The sequence below is a fragment of the Topomyia yanbarensis genome, chromosome 2 (genome assembly GCF_030247195.1).
Source record: "Topomyia yanbarensis strain Yona2022 chromosome 2, ASM3024719v1, whole genome shotgun sequence".
NCBI lineage: Eukaryota > Metazoa > Arthropoda > Insecta > Diptera > Culicidae > Topomyia > Topomyia yanbarensis.
In genome coordinates this window covers 142,110,056-142,137,488 of record NC_080671.1, presented here as the reverse complement: position 1 = coordinate 142,137,488, position 27,433 = coordinate 142,110,056, and the positions used below count along the sequence as shown (strand labels likewise).

Here is a 27,433-nt window from a genome sequence, read left to right as displayed (position 1 = left end):
CCATTAGTATTAAGGTTGTAGCGGTGATCACGAAAGTTTTGGGAATTTGTGATGGTGTCATCACAGTTCCTTGATGGTAAAGTGGCCACCCGACCAGGAGAAAATATCTGGCCAATAACCTCAGCATACTATTGTCTGATATACCAAAACCTGGTATTAATTGATAATTAATACCTCATTGAGGTATTAAGGTTGTAGCGGTGATCACGAAAGTTTTGGGAATTTGTGATGGTGTCATCACAGTTCCTTGATGGTAAAGTGGCCACCCGACCAGGAGAAAATATCTGGCCAATAACCTCAGCATACTATTGTCTGATATACCAAAACCTGGTATTAATTGATAATTAATACCTCATTGAGGTATTAATCCTCAAAAAGGCAAGCTAAAATTGTGACTTCAAGAAGCATCGCTCCCTAAGAGTTGAAAAGATGTTATTATTATTCATGTGTTATAATAACTCGGTTCATTATCAACTAGTTATTAGCAGAATATGTCTATTTTTGGTATTTTACCTTTTATGTAGAGTTTATTAATACCATAATGTGATATTCAGTAGTTGGTGTATGGAATACCTGAATTTAGTATTTCTTAGTTATTCTTCTGCTCGGGTATCACACCCAACGAGAGATCACGGGCTCGATTCCTATTTTTCTCAGTGTGTCCAATAAAAAGGTGAATTTTCGCCGTACCTACTTTTCTCACCGTTCCGGTCATTCTTTCTTTGTCTATTTTTGGTTGGACATTTTACTAAAAACCGTGAAAAAAGAAAAACACATGGCTTATGTCAAAACCAGAAAATGTGTATTTGACGGGTACTTCGAGGTCGACCGATTTTTTAACAGACTTAGTTGGTAATTTTCGCTGTCATATTAATCACCAAATTTAATCTGTGTAAATCTGCTTCCGGCTTAAAACTACCAACTAATCGACCGATTTAACAGATTTCATATTTAATCGGTTGTCGCGTTGCAGATGCCCAAGTTAAACTCCAATAAGAGGTGGTGCAACAAACGACCAAAATCGGTTGCATAGTCAGCCGAGTGTACCGACGCAAGCAAATTTAGCCTGTGGAAAAATCGGAAGGATTTTTACGTTTCCAACATGTTCTAACAACGAATTTTTAATTTAACACCTAGAAGTGCAGGATACATCATACAACCTCTGCATTACAATCTACCACAGCTTGTTCATCTTCATGGTGCTCATTAGATACCATGTGCGTTTTTTTAAATTCGCGCGATGGGTACAGTAAAGTGTTGTTAATGTCGCCATCTGGGAAATCACAGCCTCTTCGAACAACACATATATTGTCATCTGGAAATAAGGGTTGTCTACATTATGAGAGATGATTGTAGGTGTAGTTACTTCACGCCACTTTTCCGTCTGAGTATAACCGCAATATCTGACGGTTGATTAACAATTACATGCTAATAGTCATTTCAATGACACCAAATGGCGTCACATTGCATTATATATCATATCGTGTCTTCTACGGTGCTAAATAGGAGTAATTTGCATATCATTCTTTGCTTCAGGGATAATAAGGTGTACTCATTTTGTGTTTTGTTGTCAAAGCTGTGATCAACGCCTCCACTCTTCTATATATTGTTGGCCTGGGCGTTTCACGTAGTTGCATTGAACTACTAAGATAGTAGCACGATGTGCGTCAATCTACTCAAAGTCAAGTGCACATGATGCAAAATGCGAACTGAGTAAACCTTTTAGCTTCCTACTATAATGTTCCGGCTTAGTCTTAAAATTGTTTTTGTATTCAAAATTACTTTTCTTTTGTTTTTTTTTTTTCATTTTACTTTATTAAATTATTTTTGTGTGAATAATTTATTCCAAGATGTTAAATCCATATATTTTTTCATTTAAAAGTTATTGAAACTTTTTCTTTATAACTAGACCTCTTTCAAATTTGTTCATCATTGATTGGAGTAATTAAACCTCTTAAATTTCTTCTAGCTGCCATAAACTTCTGATGAGCTTCAAAAGACACACTCTGAAAATGTTGTTTGTTACCAACTCAAAGCAATATGCACGATAATTGAATGTATCAATATTTTGCGCATTGAGGATAATTTGCATGATCTTGAGCAATCGGGTACCTTATTGTGGATTAATTTACAGTCAAAGTTTACTTGCAGACTGTAAATAATGGGGAATATTTTCTAAAGCAGTTTTCCAACGGATAACAGTAAAAGTTCGTGTACCAATACTATCTTCCTGTTCCGCGAATGAGAACACAGTTGAATCCACGTTAATTTCAGCATTATTTCCAGGATTTATCCCATTTAAAAAGTTTTCAGCACAACAAGGATTTGCAATGCTTTCGAATACGCATACAAGTATGCTGAGCTAGATTATGAATTGAGTTGAAAATCTTTCAACAACTCTTCTATTTGACTTTCCAAAATTCCCGCTACTGATGTCATGATTCGTTGATTGAAAATGCATCATATATTCGAAAGTTTAAATAACAAATTCAGAAAGGAATCGATTTAATGGAGTAAGTTTTGTGTAAAATTTAGCGGCTTATTTATAGGAGGCATGTTCGATAGCTGGCGCCAGATGCGCTACTAAGTTTAACTGCATTAGGGACGATCCATAAATGACGTAGCATTTTATGGGGGAGGGGGAGTTTTGTATTTTGACGACAGGGGGGTAGGAGGTCATATCATACGTAGCTACGTAGCTTTTTTTAAATGGGAATGGGGGTTGACCTGATGTCACGACAATCTTACCCGTTTTATCTAACTAACGTCGTTCTTAATTTTTTTCTATTTTTTACCGGGGAAAGGATGGGAGAGCCGATAAGGTACGTAATTACCAGGGGTATTTAGAGGTTTGTGACGAAATGCTACGATAGGAGAGGGGGTGTTAAAAGTCACTCAAAAAATGCTACGTCATTTATACAGAGAGAATAGAGAGAGAGATGAATAGTGTGAGGCTAGAAATATCTTATTGAACAGACCAATCGAGCAAAGTAAATAAACATTACCTGATGCTTGATCATGCCTGATATAGAGGAGATAAGTATTGTACATTCATCAAAAAAGAAACTTAAATTTTCGCCAGAATTCAGTCAAATCGAGATTGTAAGTTGCATTCTAGTATATATGTATTATTAAAAGCAAGATTTACAATTATTTCATCTCTTTTAATCGAAATGCACATAATTAGCAAAACAAATCCAACGATCACCAGACGCACAGTGGTCGGAGAACGGACAAAACCTATGTTTCAAATATTGATGTTTTTTTTTTATTTTTTCTGGGTTACATAATTGAATGACATATTCTCCAAAGTTTGTGAAAACTGAATAAGAATTAGATTTTTATTAACAATTTAAACATCGCTGTGTCAGACAATTCTAATGAAATTCATTTCTAAATCACAGTATCTATGTTCACTTCAACAACCTGTTACTCTTTCAATTTTAATCCGATTTGAGCACAACTAGTTTCATTTTGAAGGGCATTTAAAGAATTTTGTTGATCATTTCAACATGTTTGCCAAATCTGATTCTAACAATGTAATATTATTACAAATATATTTTAAGTGGGTTGATAGCAAATTCTTTTTTTCACAAATGTATTCTGTATAATCAGGTGAAACAGTTCGGAACGGTCAATTTTTATACATTCTATGGAAAATCATCTCTACTTTTCGAATTTCAAGGTCTTGTTTTGCCCCTTTTTGCCCGAAAAGGTTTAAAATCGACATTTTAAAATGTTTGCTGACATAGTGCAAAATAACAACTTAATTTAATAAACATTTTTTGTAGAGATTGAAAGAAGTTTTATCCAATTTATTATGTTGCTATATCTAGTTTCAGTTATATCTAATCAGTAAAAAAAGATTTTTCATAAAAATGATATGCCTATAAGAAAGGTTCGACAGCACTGTATGGAAAAATTTATTTCATCTTTTAAAACTTTTGACATTAAAAATGCGCTCAGCACCCCAAAATTACCTTAATATGTAATTTTCAGCCAGATTGGGCAACATTTTTGGTTTCGTCCGACTTTCATTCGAAGACTGTGAGACGGTTTGTTTTCAAAATCTAATAGGAGTCATTTAAAGTGCTGCCTGTGGAAGCGGTTTCCAAAATGCTAATGTTGAAATCATCATGTAGGGCATGTTTCCGTTTTGACTGATTTTTACTATTCGTCTCACTCCCTGTTCTCGAAAGAAACGAGAATCCACATGTCGCTTTTGTTTGAGGAAACGTTCTTCAAATCCTTCTCCAACGTAATCAAGCAAAACAAGAGATAGAGACATCAAGTCTTTATTCAAAGATTCATTGTTAACCACTTCATGACCATGTTATTTATAAACAACAACAGCCATAACTTCTGATTTAGGCAAGCTTTGTATACAAAAACAATTGATGTATCTTTGTTATTTTGTAATATTATTGAAGTCTGATAAAACCTATCAATTAAGACTACGTTTTCCACGCAAAATTAAATTATTGTAAATATTCTAGGAGAAGTGTATCGAGCATGCGAAGGTAAAAATTGTTCAGCTTCCAGAACTGCAAGAAACGCACCTAACTTTATGAAAAAAGTTTTTCCGTGTTTCTTGACTCCACCATTTTTAAGTAAAAAATGTTCAGAAACCATAAATGCTCTAGAAAAAAGCTGAGCGGGAAAGGATTAAAGGTTACATGCTTCAAACAAATGTTTCCTAATATATCATTTGGGCTAGAAACTAAATTATGTATATAATTCAGTTGCATGACAAAGAATCTAAGCATCAATGAACAGTTTTGACCGCAATTACGATAGTCACTGAGTTGACAGCAATTAGGTAGTGTCTAACCTAGAGATTTCAGCCTTAAAAAAGATGTTAGTCATTAACGGAGTGTAATGGAATATGGGCTTGGTGTGTCAAGCGAATCTCTGACACAAATGACTTTTGGTTTTTGTGTATCGTGAGTTTGAAATTATGATCCATTTCCTAATCAATCTTTCAGGATTCGCTATAAGCGATTATAAACTAACGTGTTTGATATTTTCTAGTTGTTGTACAATAAACGCAGGAAATTAAATCTGATCAATAGTGGCTGGAGCATCATAAAGCAAGTATAGTCACTATTAATTTATTTCGCTTTTGAAGGAAGGAAAATCTTACATAGCTTCTCTTTAAGAATCGTATTTTAAAATAAGAAATATCTACGTTGGGAAGTTACTCGACTCTGTCTATATTGCTTTCAAAAACAATACATGCGGCGAATGGACGTTATATTCCTCGCGCATGCATTCTGGAAAATACCGATATTCTTCGATAGTAAGTACACCTTCGCTTCGTTTAGCAAATAAATTTCATGTTTTTATGTTTAATATTGAATGAAACTTCAAAAAAATGATACTTATCATTAAATGAATCCCTATTTTAGTACTGCACTGTTTTAATAAGGTAGTTAATTTTATAAAATGATGGCTTCCATTTTTGAAAATTGTTGAAAATGGCGTGATCCAGCCAGATTGAGCCAATCGTATAAAAATTGTGCTCGACCAAAAAAAAAATTGTTCCCTCATTTTTTTCAACGATTTAGAAGATGTGGGGGCGATAATTTTTTTTAAATAATTTGTAATGGCCCTAATGTGCCCGACAGAGTCCACACAGAACATTGCCCAGAATCGTGGCTCTATAACAACTCTGTCATACGAGATGACTTTTGTAAACTCGGACTTGTGCTCTGCACATGTCCATCAATGTCACTGACTGTTTATTTCACAAAATCAGCTAAATCTTTAGTTGTGTACAGATAAGGATAACAATGCTCCGCTGTGTAGTTGAAGCTTTCCTTACCTATCGTACACATGAACCAAACGTATCGTGTTATCTTTGTTTTGGTTCTAATTGTGTACATATACAATGATTTGTGTTTCGTCAGCATAGCCGGTCTTTTGGACGGACGGTACACAGTCTCATTCGAAGCGTACATGTTGACGGTTTAGTTTCGCCGGTTGCGTTTCGAAAAGCAGTGTACTTTACTATTATAGGTGAATTTAAGATGAAGTTTACTGCCAGGTACTATTGGCCCGCGACCGGTCTGGACGGTTATAGGTTGGTGAATTACGTTATGTGCAAGGCTAGTATTTTCCATATGTTGTATCTTTAATACATTAGGATGGATGCCATACTATATATAACTAAACCTTTAATCGATAAATCAGTTGGTATCATTTTATGTCGCTTCATCACTTCGAAACTATATATTTAATAATACACGCGGCGTGAAAACTGTACTATTCGTGTTTGAGCGAAGTGAAACTTTGAACCGAGCGCCCCAATTTTCTCGGCTACTACCTAAGGCAGTATCAGGCATCACTTTAACTTACATTATGATCATAAACTTAGGAATTCGGTCAAACTGGCTCAATCTGCAATATCATGTTATTCGAAGATTTGGGCCACAATGTGCTCCGGTACGAGATTGTGGACGAGGTCATATCTTGGGACAATAGTGACATGTGATAACGATATTTATCGCAAGGTGAAAAGCTGTGTTGCCTATGTGAATAGAACTTTCTACGATTTGCGTACTCCGCTAAAGTACTGAAGCTTGCGAACGTCCACAAGACTTGCTCTGTATAATTCACTGTTGCTCTATACACTCATGAAGGAGACAGAATATCAAATGCTGAAGAATTTTGTACCAAGTGTATAAACATGCTAACATCGGAAGGCTGATAAAACATATCAGACTACGGGGTACTGGACATGTATAGTGAATGCCGGAAGAGATTCCAGCTATAATTATGTCTAGAACCTAGACGATCTCGTCGACGTCGTGGCACACCCCGCACATGCTGACTGAGAGCAATCGAGTAATATACACGGTAGGCGAACATACAGGGGACTGACGACAGCAACCTGAAAGTCTTCCGGTCACTTGGGATCAGCACCTTATTAAAATATTTTTAGTTGAGTGGCGCGGTTCAATAACGTCCAGGTTGTTTTATTTGATATTTGACTGCTACAATAAATTCAAAAATCAAGAAAATATGAAAGCTCCATCATGGAGAAGAACTAAAAAACTAACTAAAATTTTAAAACGATTGGTCCAGTAGATCTTGGGTTATGATGTACACCGACGAGTCGCTTTTGGACGTTGACGTTGGGTGTGTCGCCTAATTAATGGATTACCGCTCCTGTATAAATATCCCCGAATTGTTCACAACGCGGTTACGGGAACTGAATCATCGTTTTATTCTCAACCTAATTTTTATCTATAATTTCTGATACCGAACAATCGATCCTATGATGCAAAGATAATACAATCGCTTGGTAGCCAAACGGGTTACTACAATAAGAATCTGATACCGTAATGCATAACATGTTATTCACTTAATGTATTTCATTAAGTAGGGTTACTGTTCCCTAATTCATCTTCGCCCCTCCCATTTGAACACATTAGAGCAATTTCTGCCATCTCTATTCAACGCATTAGCTCAAATGGTAGGATGAATAAGGGTGCGTTGTACTCGAATTTTCACTTCGCTCTAACGCGAGTATTTTACATTTTCCAAGCCAGATTTTTTATTGATCTGCTTCTTAAGAACGAAGCAAAGATGTTGATACCTATTTAATAAGGGTGGGCGAAAATTTTATTTTTCGCGAATTATCGGAACGAAACGAAATTTTTCGCAAACAGTGCGAAACGAAACGTTAAGAAAAATTTCGTTTAAATTCGCAAATTTTGCCGAAATTTTGTGAAATTGATTTGCCTGTTTCGCAAAGTTTGCGAAACTTCTCGAAATTTTACACAAAATTGATAACGATTTATCTATTGAAAGGTGAACCAATGCGTCCGGAGTTATTCTCAATTATTATAGCCGACTTGCGATCACTAAACAGATTCCGATAACTGATCAACGGAGCAACGATTTACCTGATATGTCATGCGCAAGATGCACTAATGCAAAATTGATTCAAAGTATAGCTTACTCATTTTTGCTACAATTATATCGCAGATAAAAGTCGTCCATCGCGAGCGCTAACGGCCTATTCAAAGCTAATTGAGATATCTGCACCATGTTGACTAATTTACAAATGTAATAACACTAGTTTACAAATTTTGGGATAAACTAAGCTAAGAAAAAAGTTTTCAAAATCGAATATGCCTCGCTTAACACGAAAACAATACCCGTTTTCCTTTCAAAAAACCGTTTTTGATGCTTATTTTTTGAAAAGCTAAGGGTAGTCTTTGCGTTTATTCGTCAATATTTCATAAAAAGAATCCGATGAAACAGACTCACAGTTCGAAAGCAGCTAATGATCTACCATTTAAAAAATGTGTACCGTGGGTAGATCAAATATAAATTTATTAGGGTTTCAAGCGACTAAGCTGTAACAAGTATAATTTTTGACATACTTAATTTTTATTAGTTCGACTGGGTTGCATGTAACCCTACATAAGATTTTAAATTATTTGGAAGAGAATATGCTTTGAACAGTTTATTGATTGTATTGATCGGGCAATTTCCGCACAAGATATTAACCGAAAACCAAAGAAACAATGAAAGTGGATATTACGAAATAATTTTGTATTTGTGCTGTGACCAAGGCTGTGACCTAAAATGGGCCTATAACAGACTTGTATAATGAATGATACATATTTGCTGTCTTTGGAAAAATATGAATAACACATGATGAAATAATTTCTGGGAATCCTCTATTTCTTGGTCTTGTAACTGTAATAGAAGTTCCACACACCAAAAAATAATGAAATTTATACGACAAGTAAATCAACACGAATGTAAACAAACAAAGATTGAATCAAAAATTTCATTGAAAATAACGTTAAAAGCAATTGGAGCATCAAACAGCATACAATTTTACACTGTCATTCGTGTAATATTACATGTCATTCAATTTAACGGCAGTATTCGAGTAAAAATACATTGAAGTGCATTGGTTTTCCGTTTAAAGAAACTGTAATTTTCAATCCACGTGTAAAATTATAATAAAATTCGTTGAAGAAAGCACGACAAGTCGTGTGTATTTGTGGTGGAACTTACATTTATATTCATGCTCTAAATATGTGCATGAAACTACACTTAAAATTGAAAAATATTTTTTCTGTGCAGTAGAAATTTTCCACAAAATGCCCTTCAAACCTAATCTTTTTATCCTAAGAAATTGCATTTTGCGCATTTGGAGGTATGGTGTGCGAAAAAGGTAGATTTTCCGAGATTTTTTTTATAATCTAACAATTATTACCCGAAAACCAATACGTATTCCGTTATTAAATTTAGGTTGACGAGCATACGTTAAAAAATAAATCTTGAGCCTCAAAGATCGGAGTCTAGGTCGGGGCGGACAAAGTGTAGTTGGCATTGTACGCAACTCACCTGTGTTCGTGTCCAAACCCCGCACATAGGGTTAGAACTTTTTCTAACCAGTAAAAGAGGCAAATGACTAAGGTTAAAACCTCTATCAGCGAAATAAAGGCTTAGATGTAACAGTCCAGAATTGGCTAGAACGAATGCTAAATGAATTTTAATTAATCTTTTGCTAGATTACTTCTGTGGCCCAGTGAGCCTTGGACTAACTAGAAAAGAGATAATTGCTCTAATAATGTATATGGCTTTTTCTGACTTTTTTTTACAAACATACAGTCACACATTTTTGAAAAGTGTGTTTAATCTTCAATCGCTTACCATGAGTTACAAACATTGTTCATAATTGAAGATATTCTACTATTCAAAAGTATTAAAAAGAATTAACATTGAAAAGATTTTTGAAAAATTTCGCGATAGTTCGCAAATGTTTTCGTCAAAATAGAATTTCGTGTTGCGAACAACATCTACTATTAAAATTTCGTTTCGTTTCGTATCGTTGAGAGAATACGGAAGAATTATTCGTTTCGTTTCGTACCGCATAGACCAAAATCGCGTTTCGCCCACCCTTACTATTTAAGCGTAATTCAATCAGTGTAAGCCGAGTTATCAGCGACATTGTGTGACATCGTGACTAATGAGATGAATAAGGGCACGTCTACCCTATACACTAGTATTTATCCTCAAGAGCCAGTTTTTCAAAATTTTGTATTGTTCTCCGATTTTGATGAAAATTTCAGCGTTTGTTTGTGCATATGTGGAAAGCACTTTCGTGAAATATTGGACTCCTAGATTTGACCAACTTTTTCGTACCAATTTCCGATGCCCGTTTTACCACACTCCTAGACTTCCACGCTTCTAGACTTCTAGAGTTCTAGACTGATTATTGGCCAAAATCTTTTCCGCATATGCACTGAAAATTTCACCAAAATCGGAGCACATCAATACAACCTTTCGAGCAAAGGGGTGCCCACTTTGAAAAAAACTGGCTCTTAAGTAATTGTATGACACATTATTAGATAAAAATAAGATCGATACTTGAATCTACTTAACTATACTGAACACAAAAAAGGTTCACTTGCTGGTCGAAGTGACAGTAACGGAAAATTAAGCACTTTTTTTTATCTCGAAGAAAACAGCTAACATCGTCAGACAACTCGAGATAAAAATAACAAGATCTCGCCGTCATCATATCGTTGTCATTCAAACTGATTAGCTTACTTATACTAAGTTGAAACATAAGATAACGCAGTAATTCGAAGACGCAAGTGCAGCGCTATAGGAATGCTGGAAATCGTAAAACATTCCGCGAGTAGGTAGCTAGTGTAAATTGTTTTCCGTTTGTTGTACGACAACGGAGTGATGATGGGCTGGATCATTCGTTCCGTACTAACGGCAGTAAAAAGAAGCGCTTCTGAAATGAGGAAGGTGGATGATTCCATCGACAAATGCACGACGAACTAGTACCAAAATATATCTTCCAAACAATCGGATGATGTCGGAATTCATCACTGAAGGCATTGAACAATTATTTTACCTCTCATTTATCATTCACAATGATATCGTTTTAGGGTTTATCACAGATTGTTATAGCTTGATAGAATTGTTCCATCGCTATGTAAAACTTCTATATTGGGTGATTATGAGATAGTTATAGATCCTAAAAACAGCACGATAGAACAGCGTTTAGTGTTATGGAATGTACTGCCCAGGATTATGTCTACTTACTGTGTTTATGTTCGATGAAGGTTAATTTTGAATAAACGATCGTGGGCGTATGTTTTTCCGACACGCGAACGGTAATGTTTAGATTGATAAATTTACTCCAAAGCTGATCATTATTGCATGGATGGGATATAGCAACACATTTGAACCAGGTGTCGTAAATCTAGACCTTGTTATAAATAAAATGTAATTTAGTATTATTTTTGTTTACACATGTAGCTGTAATTTAATTTCAAGCATGTAGACATGTTCTTAAGCAAATGACGCTTCTATCTATTGTGGAATATTCTCTCAATTTTTGCGAAGATCGGTAGCACGACTTCACTTTCAAAAAGCTAAGGAGCCCCAGAGGTCCGACGAGTTACAATTCTCGAGTTTTAATGAGTTCGAACATAGAAATTAGTAATAGAAATGATCGAGGTTTCAATTCGCTCGCTCTTAAGGCTAGTTTACAGTTCGGAAAACGTGTCACGGGATTTGGGTCCCCGTGTATTTTAAATGGAGATCGGCATTTCAAATCCCGTGACGGGAAATGAGTCTGCACATAAATGACAGTTTTCCTGAAGTGTAAACCCAACCGCGGGAAACATCACGGGATTTTAAAACTCTCCACACAGAAATCCAGCCGGGAACAATTCAACACAAATTGTTTCCGATGGGGAAAATTGTATTTTTTAAAGGTTTAAAACTCGGTGCTATTTTGATACTGTTGGCGTTTTTTAGAAGCAGAAGAACTTTTGTTTTGACAGTTTGGAGAGATCTCGGCGGAAAATTTTCCCTGATCCAATCCCGACACAAATCCCGTGACCCATTTCGCGAACTGTAAACTAGCCTTTATTGGCTTCAATGGCTCTTACGGGCGTTGCTTCACGCATGTCACGATTTTAACTTGCCTTTTTGAAGGGTCAAAGGTGCCTAATATTACCCACTGGTAGCATTGTGGAGATTTGAAATCATTTCACGAACGCCATTTTTTTGTAGCGCCAAAGAAGCTCTACTAGCGTGAATACCAAACTATCCAAGGATGTCAGCCGATTCGTAGTCCACAATGTTGCGGCCTTCAAGAATAAGATCTGTTCGTGGCAAAATCTGGACACGCAAAACACATAGTATGTAGTATACATAGTATCAACATAATATCTCATAGTATATCTATTCTATCTTAAATACATAATTTGTTAATATGTACAAGAGCACTTTCATGAATAGTGTCGAGACAAGTTTCTATTAGAAAATTTATTATGTGCGGTTCAAACTAAAACCAATGATATCCAAAAACCTGGCTAATCTGCAATTTTTATTCACTGTGTTTCAAAATCGTCTAATACTCGACAGCTACAAATAAAAGAAACGCAAAAAACATTCGTATGAAACGACCAAATGGATTGGAGAGGGAGAAAAATATTCAGAAAAAGGACCTTTCTGTTCGCACTGTTGGTAGTAAAATTACATGTCGACGTTAATTGAGTTGTTAGAAATTTACATGTCAACGAGTTATGTGTTTTAGATAGAACAGACATAAGCCCATATCTGTGATGAATATTTTATTTTTTAAATTTAAATATTTCAGGGGTTCTATGTGTTTTAGGTGAAGGACCAGAATTTGTCGCGAACAAGTCTTACGTTAGACAACTATAATTGACCTCATTCGACACCAGCGTCACCGTACCAAACCGTGATGCGGGTGGCATCGTGAAAACTGCCGAATAAGAGTAGACAACAGCTTTAAGCTACACCTGCTCCAAATTTATATGAACTAAGACTAACTTGGATCCTCAAAGTCTTCAGAACAACTTTTTTTCGCGGGCAGTGAGTCATGCATGATCATAGCGAGTTGGGTTTAAAAGAAAACTCCTTTATTTTGTTTAGGGCCGGTTTCTTCACCCTCACTTAGCGCTTAAGCCAGGTTTAAACGTACTGGTGAATCTGGATTAAAAGTTAAGCGAGGGTGAAGAAATCGGCCCTTAGTTACCTATTATAAATCTCCTAATGTTACATATTAGTGTGGAAGTTATTTTTACGATGTTGGAGTTTTATCCATCGCCGGTCAAAAAATGAATCAAGGTTACCAAAAAAATTGGGTAAAAATTGAGTGAAATTGGACCATTTTAACATACGCCACAAAGCTATTGAAGTTTTATTTATGGGAAATACATTAGTTTTATATGAAAATTCATAACTTTTTTAAAGCGATTAAAAAATTTTGAAGCTTGGTAGAGTTTAAGCACACTCTGAAAGATAGTTATGGAATTCGCGTTTCGACTTCGTCTCATCAGTATCCGGCGCTTTATCCTATATAACAATAAAATGTAGTCACCCTTCTTTTATTTATTCGTAACATGTCTCATTATTTATTTCTAAAATGTCGCTTCAATACATTATCAAGAATAACTGCTTTTATGAGCAAGCGGCTCATAAAAAAGTGTAGATAGAACCAATTCAAAAAATTTCCGTTCGGTCCAGACGACAAAGCAGACGCATAAACGAATAATAACGACAAGCGACACCATCCTCAACCATTTCGTTCAATTAATTTATGAGGCAACACTGACGCGAATAAACTCTTCAAATGGTTTGATTTTTCAATGAAGACTGATTGCATCTTGAGTTTGAACGGGCATTGATCAGATGGTATGCGATTTTCAATAAACTTCTGTAAATTAACACTGTACTAGTTCTATCCGGGTTTTCTACACTTCGCACATTGCCGTCAAGATGTAGCCTAAAATTATCCAAAATATTACGGATTATAGTAAATTTAATCTCGACTGTGATCAGGTATGTACGAGATAAGCCTTATAATTCAAAGTGAAATGGGTTACGAACAATGTTAAAATAAAGGGTCAAATTTCGTGACAGAATGTCGTAGTTCAGAACAAGGTACTTGATAATCTACAATTTCATGATTATTCTTTATGTTCAACAACCCTTTGATTTATTATCAAAAACTAATCCTGGTCCTTTTTGCCTATCTAACTTTTTACGTTTCATAATGGCAATAGTTTTATTTAATGTTACATAATTTAATGAAATTGGAAATATTTTAATAATATACGCTGTAAAAACGTTTTTTTCATTAAGATATAAAAGAATTCTATGTTAAAAATATTACTTCGCACATCAAGTCAGCACGTTTGCAACGAAACCACCAACTTACCACCAAAAATACTCCCATTCTACGAAACCCTTGGAAATTAGAGGTAGATAAAAATATAGAAAGATGAAAACAAAACGTTTCTACACTGCTTAATGGCCACGGTTATTCACTGCCTCTCAAATTGTTACTAAAACCAACACGACAAGAAACAAAAATCAACGAGATACCTAATTGCAATAGTTTTTTTTTCTGAAATGAACAAACAATAAAGAAGTTGATAAGACACCGACGAAATACTTATTTGTACAGTTCAATTCATCACCTGGTGTGAATTCAAAAGAGGCTATACTTTTTGAAAATAATTTGTTTTTTGCCTTTCTCATATAGAAAGGTTATGCAATCACTCTAAAAATCGTCAACCGAATCCCGGTCCGGAAGGCCGAATGTCATATGCCATTCGACTCAGTTCGTCGAGATCGGAAAATGTCTGTGTGTGTATGTGGAAAAATATATCACCTCTGTTTCTCAGAGATGGCTGGACCGATTTGCACAAACTTAGTCTCAAATGAAAGGTACAACCACAGATAACAGACGTTTAGGCTCGATTTGAATCGTGTGTAAATACCCGCTACTGGAATTCCGAATAAAACAGACGTCTGAAACTCGTTTGGCAAACGTTTGTAAATGGCGCAGTGATGGATACGATGCAGTTATATTACAGCTGTCAAACACGTGTAGCAAACAGTTTCGCAGATGCCAATATTGAAACACGGATTTCCAACGTTTATCAATTTGAAAGTTTACACAGGTTTTTGAAGAAATTTTGTTCTAGCCTAAACGTCTGTTATCTGTGGTACAACCTTCCCATCGGCTACTATTGAATTTTTTACTGACTGGACTTCCGGTTCCAGAGTTACGGGTTGAAGAGTGCGTCCTCACAGCACATTCCCATATAAACTGAAATGAAAAATTCTCAAAGGGGAGAGTAAGGGAAAATTTTAAAATCGAATTTGCATTTTTGATGCCAAATGACTTTAAAATGCATAAAACGTTGAGATTTGATGAAACATCGAAAAAAAATTTTTTGACTAAAATTGACTTTTTTGGACTTCGGCATATTTTTGCTTTTCTCATATAGAAAGGTTATGCAATCACTCTAAAAATCGTCAACCTAATTTTTTTTACCTATAAAGATTTAAAACAAGTTTAAACTTTCTTAACAAGTTGAAAATTTTCGGCACGGTCCGGACCACCGGATCTTCCTTATTGATCCGCCGCTTGTTTTAAGCGATGTTTCAGTGTCGACACATAGTATCTCAAGATCTTGCCTGTGGATCCATTGTATGTATGTGCAAATCGTACTGAATATGTAATACACATTTCCATCATTGTATTAAACATAAACAGTCATGGAATCGTAGTTTGGACAAATGAGAAAGGCACAATTGCACCACTAGGTGGATTAAAACAGGTTTTTTAGATTAAAATCTTTTTGACAATGAGGATTATTAAGTGTTGCCATTTATTTGTCTACAATATTACTGTACACAGCATTTCGATTAAACAAACCGCGTTACGGTGTAGTTTTCACGTTAGTGTTATTTCTACATCAAGGTTCTGCTAGAAAGCCAATAAAAATTATGGTACTGAAAAATGGAATCGAACTTAGATTTAAATAGCTGAGCGAAGATTTAACCAAATTAGAAACGATCGACCAGTGCCGATATGCTTACCTTTGTGGAATCAAGGAGCTTCTCTTTCTCTTTAATTAATCAATTTGAAGACTGATACAGGCATATATACACTATTATTATATTTGACGCATTTACCCTATTACAAATCGCAACATTTTGCACACAATGTTGTCATTATCATCAGGAAAAAACAACTAATAGTCATGCCACGATTACTTGTTGAAAGTGATAAAGAAGTATGGGAATAATCAATTTGGTTTGGAGGCTGGAAAGATGACGGTTTTTTATTGCGTAATTAGTAATTAATCCTATACACTTGTTTTTTTGGAAAACCACTTCAGTATAACTAAGTACTACCGTGTGAAGTATGCGTGCACTGAATGAGTACATGTGCCTGATAACCGTTATCTTATAATTCAGTTTAAAACTGAGTGGGGTATTTATTTAGAATTGGACGTACCCCCTGCAAATATTTGCTAACTCGCATACAAGTGTACATTTTTAAGATGAATGATGGTGTTTATGTCTTTTTTTGTTCGTTATCAGGAGTCGCAATTTTGATGTACAATGTTTTGAGATCATTGGTTTATAGGCCTGCTAGTAGACAGTTATTAATAGTTCAGTCGGTTCAGTTGGATTGTGGAAGTATTTTAAAAACACATCAGGTTGGTATCAGTGTCAGGTCTTATGTTAACATATTCTAATAATACAACTTGACTCACATGTTACGTCTGTTTGTCTGTGCTTGAAGAGAAAACAGAACGTTGAGCATAGCACCAAAGTATTTGAAAGGTTATTCTAGTACTCAGTTCTAAAACAGGAGAGAAGCACGCTTGGAATTGCTCTAGTTCACGCTTCTTGCACCCAGTTTGTCCGGAACAAACGGGACCAAAAATTTAATAAGCTTGCATACAGGTCTACTAGAAAAAGAGAAATAGCGAATACAGGGACAATTTTCTCTCTGTATCCTCAGTACTTCCAGGTACTAAAAAACCTAATGAAATTCTATTGACCGTTATGATTTTTTCATACGGTAGTGTTTCATCACAAGCGTGGTGAATATGCATGCACATAGCAGAACACTACGGAGTACCATGGCTGAATGCAGGAACTGGGGTGGTATTTGGGGTTGCTAGGCAACATAAATTCGTCGTTAAAAGACAGAGGAAGAAGCTAATTTCTTTCGCTATTAACCACGGTCGCAGTACGTTGCTGCTCCGCAAATTTTCCGGCGAAGAAAAAATGGCTGCTGAGACTGATGCCACCGATCAGCTGTTTGACCAAAGCAGCCCCAAAAGTGGATCGACCGAGCAATCGGGTAAGTTTTGATTGAAGGGAATGTAAATCAACAGGCAGAACTAGTATTAAAAAGAATTCCACCTTTGGTTCACACTGCAGGAAACGATGCTTCCGTCGACGGCTGCCAGATCAAGTGTGCGAACTGCGACCAGATTTTTACGCCGGATCGGTTCGAGGAGCATGTGTGCGAGTACGATGAGAGCAAAAAACGAATCAATCTGGGCAGTGTGTTAGATGGCCATCCGTGCTTCAAGCAAATCGAAGAAAACATCGAGCTATGGAAAAAGTTAACCAGAAAAGGAAAAAGCGAAAATGAAACGGAAAAGCGGAAACGACGTTCCGGATTAAAGGATACATTACGGGAGTTGCACAATTGTTCGTACTGTGATAAAAAGTTTGTGCATGCTTCTGGATTATCAAGGCACATGAGCAATTGTCATCTAGATGAAATAGACACGATAACGAAACAACCGAAAGTTCCGTCGAAAGCATCTTCTGAGCCATTCAAAGTATGTTTGAAGTGTCTGCAATGCGGTATGGTTTTTGGATCGGTTGATAAAATGATGGAGCACCTAGAGAGAACAGACTGGGAGCATGAAATGGAACAAGGAAACGGCACCTATATGAACGACGGAAAACTATGCTTACGGAAGGCTATTCGAGTGGTAATACTGACCACCGTTTTCCAATGCGAATTTTGTGAAAAACATTTTTCAGACTTACCTAGCTTATATCGGCACGAGTCTATGCACGATCCGGTTGTAGGATACGAATGTTCACTTTGTGAAATCAAAATACTTTCTGTCAAAGACACCCTGTATCATAGAGTGAACGAATGCGTCTTCCGCGAAGCATGGAACAACGAATTCAAAAATCTTTCCAAATATTTTGCCTGTAACGTTTGTGACGAACAATTCGCAAATTTAGCAGTGCTGTATGAGCATCGATACGGGAACTATCATCTATTTCCTCGCCTTTCAAAAGTAGACGACAGCGCTGAGCCATTCAAAATTGGTTGTGAGCTTTGTGGCATAACCTTCGACAATGCCGACTCCATTTTTTCTCACCACGCAGATTTTCATGCTCCAAAAAGAACCAGTACTCTTGGAACTCGTCGTCAACCAGTAGAAAAACCCAGCACTGTATCGCTAAGTTCACCAAGCTCGGCTACCAGGCCATATCTGTGCGAATTGTGCGGTAAAACTTACACTCAATCAAGCCACCTGTGGCAGCACTTGCGTTTCCACAACGGAGTCCGTCCGTTTACCTGCCCAGAAGCTGGTTGCAATCGCAGCTTTACTATTCGTCCTGATCTGAAAGATCACATTCGTAAGTGCCACACTGGAGAGCGTCCGTACCATTGCGCTCTATGTGACAAGCGCTTTCTCACAGGATCCGTGTATTACCAGCATCGCCTAATTCACCGCGGTGAACGGCGCTACGGTTGCGAGGAATGTGGCAAACGTTTTTACAGAGCCGATGCACTGAAGAACCACCAGCGAATTCATTCTGGTAAGTATATTAATCTAGCGCTGATCTTGTTCAAGACTAATATTTCTACTGTAACTCCCTAGGTGAGAAACCATTCAGCTGTCCCCACTGTGAGAAGCATTTCCGACAAAGGGGTGACCGAGAGAAACACATACGAGTGAAACACACAAAAGGATCGATGAATTGCTTGGACTATGAAGGATCACCTGTTACGAGTCGGGACAAAAGTAGCAGACTCCCGCTACGTAGGGCTAAGGCCACACGAAAACAGGAGGATCACCACAAAGATAACGATAACTACGAAAAGGAATCGTCGGTAGTGTATGTCGGGGACGTTTCGCTACCGGCCAGTCTGTTTCAACCGATATTGAATGATATTGATATGTTATGAAATAATTGCATTGTTTTACGTTATTTTTCAATTCAGAGCCAATTGCGATATAAATATTAAGGATATTACCTAATTTTGTGGTAATGATCCACTGCACATTATATATACTTGAACATGTAAAAATACACATTTGAATCTATTAATATACCATTTAATACTTAATTAAACAATGATTGCCACAAAACACTGTAGTTTTATGTTACGCTTTCTAAGCACCAAGCTGATGGTGTAATCTTGCAAAATACAAAAACTACGCCAAATAATTTTTTTTTATTTTAATATTTTTTTATTCTTGATAGAAAATGTTGACGACTCCTAACTTTCGACATTGGATTTGTACAGTATTACCTAACAAAGTTACTTAAAACCTAGTTGTTTTGCAAATATCTAATCGATGTATTTTGGTTTCTTCCATAGGAAGTCCCTGGTGTCTACGATACCAACTATAACGGTAATCATTCCTACCACCAGCAGCATCCACAAGTAGACAGCCTCGGTAGTCCGGGAAGTGATGCCGTGATGATAAAAATTGACGTTCCAGTACCGCTACGCGATGAACAACGTTTTCCAAAGGAAGTCTGGAAGACGGTTCTAGCGCTGTTCATGCTAGCCTGTAACTTTCTGCTAGCAACGGTTTCACTGGCAATGGTACACGACCGTGTGCCAGACCGAGAACATTACGGACCCTTACCTGATGTGGTTCTAGATAACATGAAATCTCTCGAGTGGGCGTTGGATGTCAGTGAAGTACTCATAATGGTAGTTGTGAATTCGTGTGTCCTATTGATTACTTTTCATAAGCACAGGTAAAGCGTTCAAACAAGTTGTTTGTTGGTTAAGAGATTATCTAATTACTCTTATTTCTGAAGATTCATCGTGATGCGGCGAATTTTTCTATTGATGTCGATATTATACTTCATGAGGTCAATAACCATGTACGTGACAGTACTACCGGTTCCAAGCGCTACGTACTACTGCAGTCCGAAGGCCAATGAGACGACCCCATTGGTAATCATAAAACGTGCCTTCCAGCTCGTTTCCGGTTTCGGTCTGTCGATCAATGGCAAGCATACGTACTGTGGTGATTACATATACAGCGGCCATACGGTGACGTTGGTGATGGGATATTTGATTATCGCTGAGTGTAAGTGAAGTTCAATTGATTATCGTAAACAGCACGACGTATTATGAAGTTCTCACATCACTGTATGTATTGTAGATTCACCAAAGAAATTTTGGATTATACATTGGGCTGCGTGGTGTGCTAGTGTGACCGGTGTTTCAATGGTTTTACTTGCACACGGTCACTATACTGTGGATGTGCTGATAGCATACTACGTGACAACTCGACTGTTCTGGACCTACCATACGTTGGCTAACAACAGTCTTCTGCTGAAGGTAAATAAATCTTTCGCTAAATCCTGCTGGCTGGATATCAACACATTTATTTTGAATGCACTTATTTCTTTTCACAGCAAAATGGAAGCAACTACATAGGTCGCGAATGGTGGTTCTTCATTTTCCGCTACTTTGAAAGAAACGTCCGAGGTCCGGTGCCACTTCAATACGACTGTCCATTGCCCATTCCTTGGACAAAGAAGATCCCAAAGTTGCCAGGACGAGAAAGTTGATAACGATCTATGCTAAAGTTATATCTCGTCTATCTCGTATTGACTGATGTGTAAGGTAGAATGGAATAGGTTGAAAGGAAGCAGTACACCGGCTTTATCGGCTGTTAGCTACTGTATTGTTCCGGTTCTAAAGAAGCAAACTAGAGAAACTACATGCTAACCGATATGGGCAGCTAATTCAAACGCATAAGACTTTATTAATCCAGATTAGAGAATACATTTAGATAATGTCAAGAAAGTTCTTTGAGAACATTTATAGATATAAAAATGTAAATAGATCAGAAAGAGCGTACCAATCTAATCGAATACGCCAGTAAGTGTAAGCATTTGTGTGTAGTTTTTATATAACAGAACATTTTTACCAGTACCCGCAAGGGTTGAAAAACATTTGAATCTTAAACAAAAAGATATCAGCATACATTAAACTTATCAAAACAAGAGCTGCCTTGAACAAAAAAAAAACAAACTAACAGGTAATTTAGAGAAAACGAAACATGTGATAATCGTTAGACGAGTATTTTTACTGTAGTTGTTTAGGTGAATAAAAGACAATGTTCACAAAAAATAGCGGAAGTGTTTGATCCGCGTAAATTTTTTTTCGAAATTGTTACAATTCTCCTCACGCACTATTTGATCAGGTAAAAGCTATCAACCATTGATGACTACAAATGAATCTATAACAAAAGACGAATCAGAATGAATGGACTATCTCTTATAGTGCCTTTTGCGATGCGGATAAACTACAAAATATTTAAAAAAAATCTATATTTTATGTTCCGAAACCTCCTGTTGCCTCGACGGTTCGAGGTTTGACGTGTCCCGTATACGCCATTAGGGCTGAGTTATAAAATTTTAATATTATTCTACGAAACCGAAGAATCATTATAAACCAGCTTTCAAACATTAAGAGATGAATGTCTTCTGAGTTAATATATTCCAGCAAAAACCCAGTACAGTTTATTTTTAGTTCTAAAATCTCAAATTTGAATAGCAACAGCTTAGCTAACCAAAAGGTCCGGTAAACCTAAAACATTTGTCTTGAAGAGCTGTTCAGTTCACGAAAGAGAACATTCAAATCAAGACTATTATAGAAGTGGAAGTTTCTCAGATTATGATTTAGGGGTTTTGAAATGAATCTCCAGTCAAATTCACAACAGTTTACTTAGCCTGCGTTAAACCAAACCGAGCTAAGCGCCATAAATTTTTTCGTGTATTTTTCGTACCAAAATTCATTTTTCGATAACTTACCATTTACGTAGAAAGTCAAAGAACACTTGCTTGCTTTCGTTTGCTATTTGAGCTCCCAAAACATAATAGATATTAGAGATTCTGGTGTTACATTGGCTGTTAAAGCGATTTTAGATAAAGTACCTCAAAATGGCGCTTGGTCCTCTTTGGCTTAACACAGGCCACTTAAGAGGAAATCAGCAATTTTCAATAGTTCTTCGAAGAGACTCTTATAAGCTTTTTCTGCGATTCAGGGTTCCCTGAGCCATGTATCAGGTATCCTATATTTATCAAGATAAGTATGCATATTGAATTTCAATAATTGAAGTTCAACTGACACTGAGTGTTAATGAACTAAACTAAAACTAATTAACCTAAAGTGGCAACACACGGTTGCGCAACAGTGTAGAACTAATGAAGAAGTCGAACATGTCTGTTAAATTGTTGAAGCGACGGATCATTGCTAATATCGGGCTGTTGGCAGCGTAGTTAGTGTTTCGAATTTCGGTCTGCAGCAGTGTTCCAGGACGGAGGACACGGGTTAATGCGTAGATTGTAGAGGTTAATTTGTGATAGGAGACCGGAAACATTATATTTAGCCAAAACAAGCTTAGACATGAATGCCTGCGTATAGTGGCAGGTTCAGCGGATCATTCCAAGGCAATTGATGGAACGCATATCGTATGAATCTGCGATGAGCAGCAAGCATTCTTCGGTTCCAAGTTGCATGGTACAGGCACCAGACGACGTTTGCAAATTCCAGTTGTGAGCACACCAGTGCACAATGTACACTGAAATGAAAATGTCTTTTGTATTCATTAGATTTCTCATATGGATCGCACTTCGCTTAGTTGTGTAAAATTTATATGAAACCATATGAATGTTACTAAAAGTTCATGTTAAAACTCAGTGATATTCAATAGGTTTGAATCTTGCGTGGTCAATATGAATAAGATTAGAATAGCACATTCAAGTTATATGAATAGCTAATGATCTTAGTTATCTCATTGCTACTGGGTTGGGGAATGAAGTCTGACAAGAAAAAAACGAAATGGCCGACCGAGCGCAACTCTTAAGTTTGAGTAGCTCATAACTTAAACTTAGACGTAAAGTCGACAAGTTTTTGGAGAAATTTTGAAGATTTGTTGCTCTTTAAAAAACTTACTTTTTTAAAAACTTTTTTCTCCGTGGTGGGAGCGGTTCTCTGGCTGATGCAAAAAGAAAAATCACGGGTAAATACAGGTACGTACAATGATTACGTGGTTTGACAAAAATTCTTGGGTTGGTGAACGCTGGCTAACCAGTTTTGATTCTGAAACGGATGTTGCGATGTGTTTTGTAGTAGGGATTGTTGTTGGGGTAGTGAGTAAAATGTTTGGTATAGAGAGGACAAAATGACCTAAACTGCAGACCCGTTCGAACTCCTTTCGTTGGGTGTTTTGAAATGCATTTGAACTTCATCTTAACTGAAATGAAAATTTATTTTATATTCATAAGATTTGTCATATGAATCGTACCTCAATTTGATGTGTAGAATTTATATGAACACATAAATGTTACTCAAAGTTCATGTTAAACCTCAGTGATATCCAATAAGTTTGAGTTCTGCGCCGTCAATATGAATTTGATTAGAATAACATATTAAAGTTTTTCTTCTTCTGATTTCATACCATCAGATAATGGTGTCGAATTACACGAGTTCGTGTTCTATTCTTACCAGCCAACAAAGAGCATGAGTGTGACTGAATTTATAGCTGATCGTATAGAAATTTCAAAACGGCCGGCATAGTTATGCCTCTAGTTGGGATAGGCTGGTATGGCGGAGCAAATATTTTGACCTGGCTTGTTATTTGCTCACACAATGTGTCACAAAGAACGAAATACACCGATGAAAAATAGAGCAGTACAAAAACACTGCGATGTGCAGAGCGACCGCACAAAGAGAAACTTGAAAACGAAAAAGAAGAGAAGAGCGGTGGTTCACATGAAAAGTGCAAAGAGCGTTTTTTATTTTTCTCTTTATTTGCTCTGAGGTGCATTACATCCCTGGTTTTGACGTATATTCGATCAAATGTTTACACATGTATTATGAACTTGAATCTCTAATCCTATGTGCGGGGTTGGGAATCGAACCCAGGTACAAGGCATTTTCCAACTACGCTATGCCCGTCCCCATTTCAATTGGTGTTATATTTGTTACCTAATTTTAAACACGTTTAGAACTGTCTTAACTAAATAGAGCAGCACAGATACATACTAAAAAGAACACCCTCTAAAACTGCTGCTGGGGAGAGTAAATTCTAGTTTTAAAATTTTCAGTTTTCAATTAAAGAACTGATTTTTCATACTATGGAAACTAGAAAACTCTTGTGAATGAACTAGAGGTGTCGGCTTATATTTCTCATATGATTTGTGGGGCCAACTACCATTTGATTTAGCAGTGTTCAAAAAAGACAAAATTATTTCCGTTCAGATATTAGGATGCCAAAAAAATTATCACTTTGAATAGTAGAAACAGAACACTATAGATTAGAATTGTCGCTTGTAGTACCATTTTCACTCACACTCTTGTAGCGCGTCCATTACGTTGACGGTTATATACCATGGTATATAACTGTCATACTTATGAGCGCTCTGCAAGAATGAAAGAGATAGACAAACGGAATTACAAGCGACAATCCTAATCTAGTGTTCTGTACCTAATTGTTGAATTTTCAAGACGAGTAATCTGCAAAAGCTTTAGAGCCTCAAAAAATTGCAATATCAAAATCCTTCAATCAAAAGTTTTACTTCATAATTGGCACCTTAGTAATAATATACAAATATGTTCTGAATGAACAAACATTAAATATTTTATCGTCTATTTAGATTATAGTTCTTTCATTACAAGGCAAATAATGGCTGTATTATTTTCATTACGAAAAATAATCGTCTCATCGGAATACTACGAACACCATAATTTTGGAGCACATCCGAAAACAATCATTGGAGATTCATATAATTATTACGCGGAAAAAGCTTTCTATCTAAATAAGTAATATTTCTTATAAATTTAATAAACCATCATATGCTTTAACACGTTAAACATTCCATATACATTTAACATAGTGTCACATATATTTCATTGGACCACCTAATGTTTTTAGTATGATAGTTATCAGATAGTTATTATATAATGCGCTGATAGATTTGGGTCTGACATTGGAATTTAAATGTTATATGGAAATCTGATAGAATTGAATTTGAGAGGAATGCAACTTTCAACATGATAACCATATAAGTTTGATATTCCATTAAGAGTCTAATGTCGCAATCATTGGAAATTCCAATAGCGCTGAATTATATGAATATCATATAATATGAATGTAGCGATTTCGCTCAGTGTAACACTTTAAATGGGAGCACGTCGTTTGGCATAAGTTTGTTTGGCATAAGTTAATTTGGCATAATCTTCATTTGGCATAATGGTCATTTGGCATAATTATCGTTTGGCATAACTTGAAATATGCATTGAAATCTCTGTTATATTAGGTGTTGACGCAAAATGTGGCTACGCAACATTGCTTTAAGAATGGTGCTCTTCGACATCGTTCTGCTCCGCCGGACTTGTTGATAGCACCTATTTTTGAGTATCCCGGGCAAATGAGTGGAGCATAGGTTTGCTTTTGAGAGTCGCCGCTACCGACGGCGGATCAGCGGCCACCTCGCCCGGAGGCTCCTCAGCGGCTTTGCACCGCTTCGGATCCTTGGTCTCGGTTATACGACAAAGACAAAGGCTATTGGTAAATTGATTCAGAGAAGTGCGCATATTTGAAAGAAGGAATCAATCGCTAAGCTTGAGTAAACCGGGAGAACGAGTGGATCACTAGTTTACTTGCGGGGGCTACTTAGTACACAAATTCATAGGATTGCTCATGTCTAAAGGAGGAATCAACCCTGATGTTTTTAAAAGATATATGTATATATTTGCCAGAAATAAGGGTTGATTCCTTCTTTCAGTCGTGAGCTATTCATTAAATTTGTATACCAAATAGCCCTCGCAAGTAGACTGGTGATCCACTCGTTTGCCCGGTTCACCAAAACTTAGGGGTTGAATCCTTCTTTCAAACATGAGCAGTTCTTTGAATCTTCATGTCAAATAAGTTCGCAAGCAAACTGTTGAGCCGCTCGTTTGTTCGGTTTACCTAAAAATAAGGGTTGATTCTTCTTTCAGACATAGCCCTTGGCTTTGACGCATATGCGAGACCATCGGGGTTTGGTGGCCGCCGACCCGCCATCGGAAGCGGCGGCCACTTTCTATAAAACCTGTGACCCACTCGTTTGCCCGGATTACAGAAACATAGGGGCTATCAACTAGTTTAAGTCCGGCGGAGCGGAGCGATGTCGCACAGCATTGAAGTTAAAGCGAGGTGGCGTAGCCACATTAGGCGTTAATGCTTAATGACAGATAATTTAATGTTTATTTCAAGTTATGCCAAACGACCATTACACCAAATGAACATTATGCCAAACGAAAGCATGTGTCAATTGCTGTTATGCCAAATGAACTTATGCCTTATAAATCATGAACACACACAGCACCCGAATTTCTTCGTCAATGATCGCTGATGGGTGTACGTTTACCTTTCATCTAGGATAAGACCTAAACCTTTTACATATCAACGCGTTGCAGCTAAGTTCCGGTAAAATTGTAGTTGAAAGTAAGCATGCTCCTTGTACGATGAAAGCTGACAACAAAGCATTTCGCAACACCTAAGGACCATATTTCTTTAACACCAAGTATGGAAGGTATCAACGAGATATTGTAGCTCACGGGAATCGAAGTAATAATTTCAAGTCGTCGGCAAGGAATATTTTACCTCCATGCTTTTTGAGACGAAAACCATATCATTCACGAACAGTGAAAACAGTTACTGACCAAGCGTACTACCTTGAGGAACTTTGGAATGGTTAGAAAATGATTCAGATATTCACCAATTTGAATTATTTAAATGACCGAAGCCAACGGCAAAATCGAGCAGCGCATTCATGTTTATCAAGCTTCGTTGACTCATAATTAACAGCGTCGCAGCCTTAAAATCCGTGTAGATCGTGTCTACCTGTGTGCCTGTTCTGTGCAGAAGGATCTGAAAACAATCAAGTTCATCTTCACCGATCAACCGGGGAAGAAACCGTGCTGTACTAATGTAGTGACGGCAAACTAAGAACAGTGCCACGTTGATGAGCGATTCGAAAACCTTTGACACCACTCTCAATGAAGTTATTGCACGATAGTTTCCGATGCTGCATTTAACACCTTTTTTGTACACCGGAAACATCACCGAACACTTCCAAGCATCAGAAAAATTTTGCTGCTGAAGTGATATCTTAAAAAGATGTGTCGGTGGAATCACTAGAATATCGGAACATTTTTTTCAGAACAGCTGAAGGCATAGCACTTAGTCCTGAACAACTTACGAAGAGAAACGGATGTTCTAAAATAGTGAATACATCCATGTCCACAGCATTAACGCATTTC

General features: G+C 36.8%; 2 protein-coding genes across 9 annotated transcripts in view; both read left to right on the top strand.

Annotated features, from left to right (window-relative positions):
• Positions 1 to 21,253, top strand: part of LOC131681585 (phosphatidylcholine:ceramide cholinephosphotransferase 1-like) — a 53,453-nt gene extending 32,200 nt beyond the window's left edge. For 7 of the 8 annotated variants that reach the window (XM_058962462.1, XM_058962460.1, XM_058962455.1 and 4 more), the window contains 4 exons: positions 19,475 to 19,863; positions 19,927 to 20,201; positions 20,277 to 20,455; positions 20,533 to 21,253. In XM_058962462.1, the coding sequence (XP_058818445.1) occupies positions 19,475 to 19,863; positions 19,927 to 20,201; positions 20,277 to 20,455; positions 20,533 to 20,688 (999 nt within the window). In that variant the 3' untranslated portion in view covers positions 20,689 to 21,253. Of the gene's footprint in view, positions 1 to 5,952; positions 6,108 to 19,474; positions 19,864 to 19,926; positions 20,202 to 20,276; positions 20,456 to 20,532 lie in introns of those variants that run through there. The other variant, XM_058962461.1, reaches the window with a different exon arrangement.
• Positions 13,028 to 19,231, top strand: LOC131681584 (testis-specific zinc finger protein topi-like). The gene is made up of 3 exons (XM_058962453.1): positions 13,028 to 17,194; positions 17,275 to 18,687; positions 18,750 to 19,231. The coding sequence occupies exons 1-3, from the start codon at positions 16,942 to 16,944 to the stop codon at positions 19,055 to 19,057; spliced, it is 1,974 nt and encodes a 657-aa protein (XP_058818436.1). The 5' UTR covers positions 13,028 to 16,941; the 3' UTR covers positions 19,058 to 19,231.
• Positions 21,254 to 27,433: the final 6,180 nt, after the last annotated feature.

Bases quoted from the DNA above. Each gene is read 5' to 3' on its own strand.
- LOC131681584 (XM_058962453.1), top strand. From the start codon at position 16,942: ATGCACATAGCAGAACACTACGGAGTACCATGGCTGAATGCAGGAACT. The intron at 17,195-17,274 runs GTAAGTTTTGAT...TTCACACTGCAG, and splicing joins TGGATCGACCGAGCAATCGG to GAAACGATGCTTCCGTCGAC. The intron at 18,688-18,749 runs GTAAGTATATTA...GTAACTCCCTAG, and splicing joins CCACCAGCGAATTCATTCTG to GTGAGAAACCATTCAGCTGT.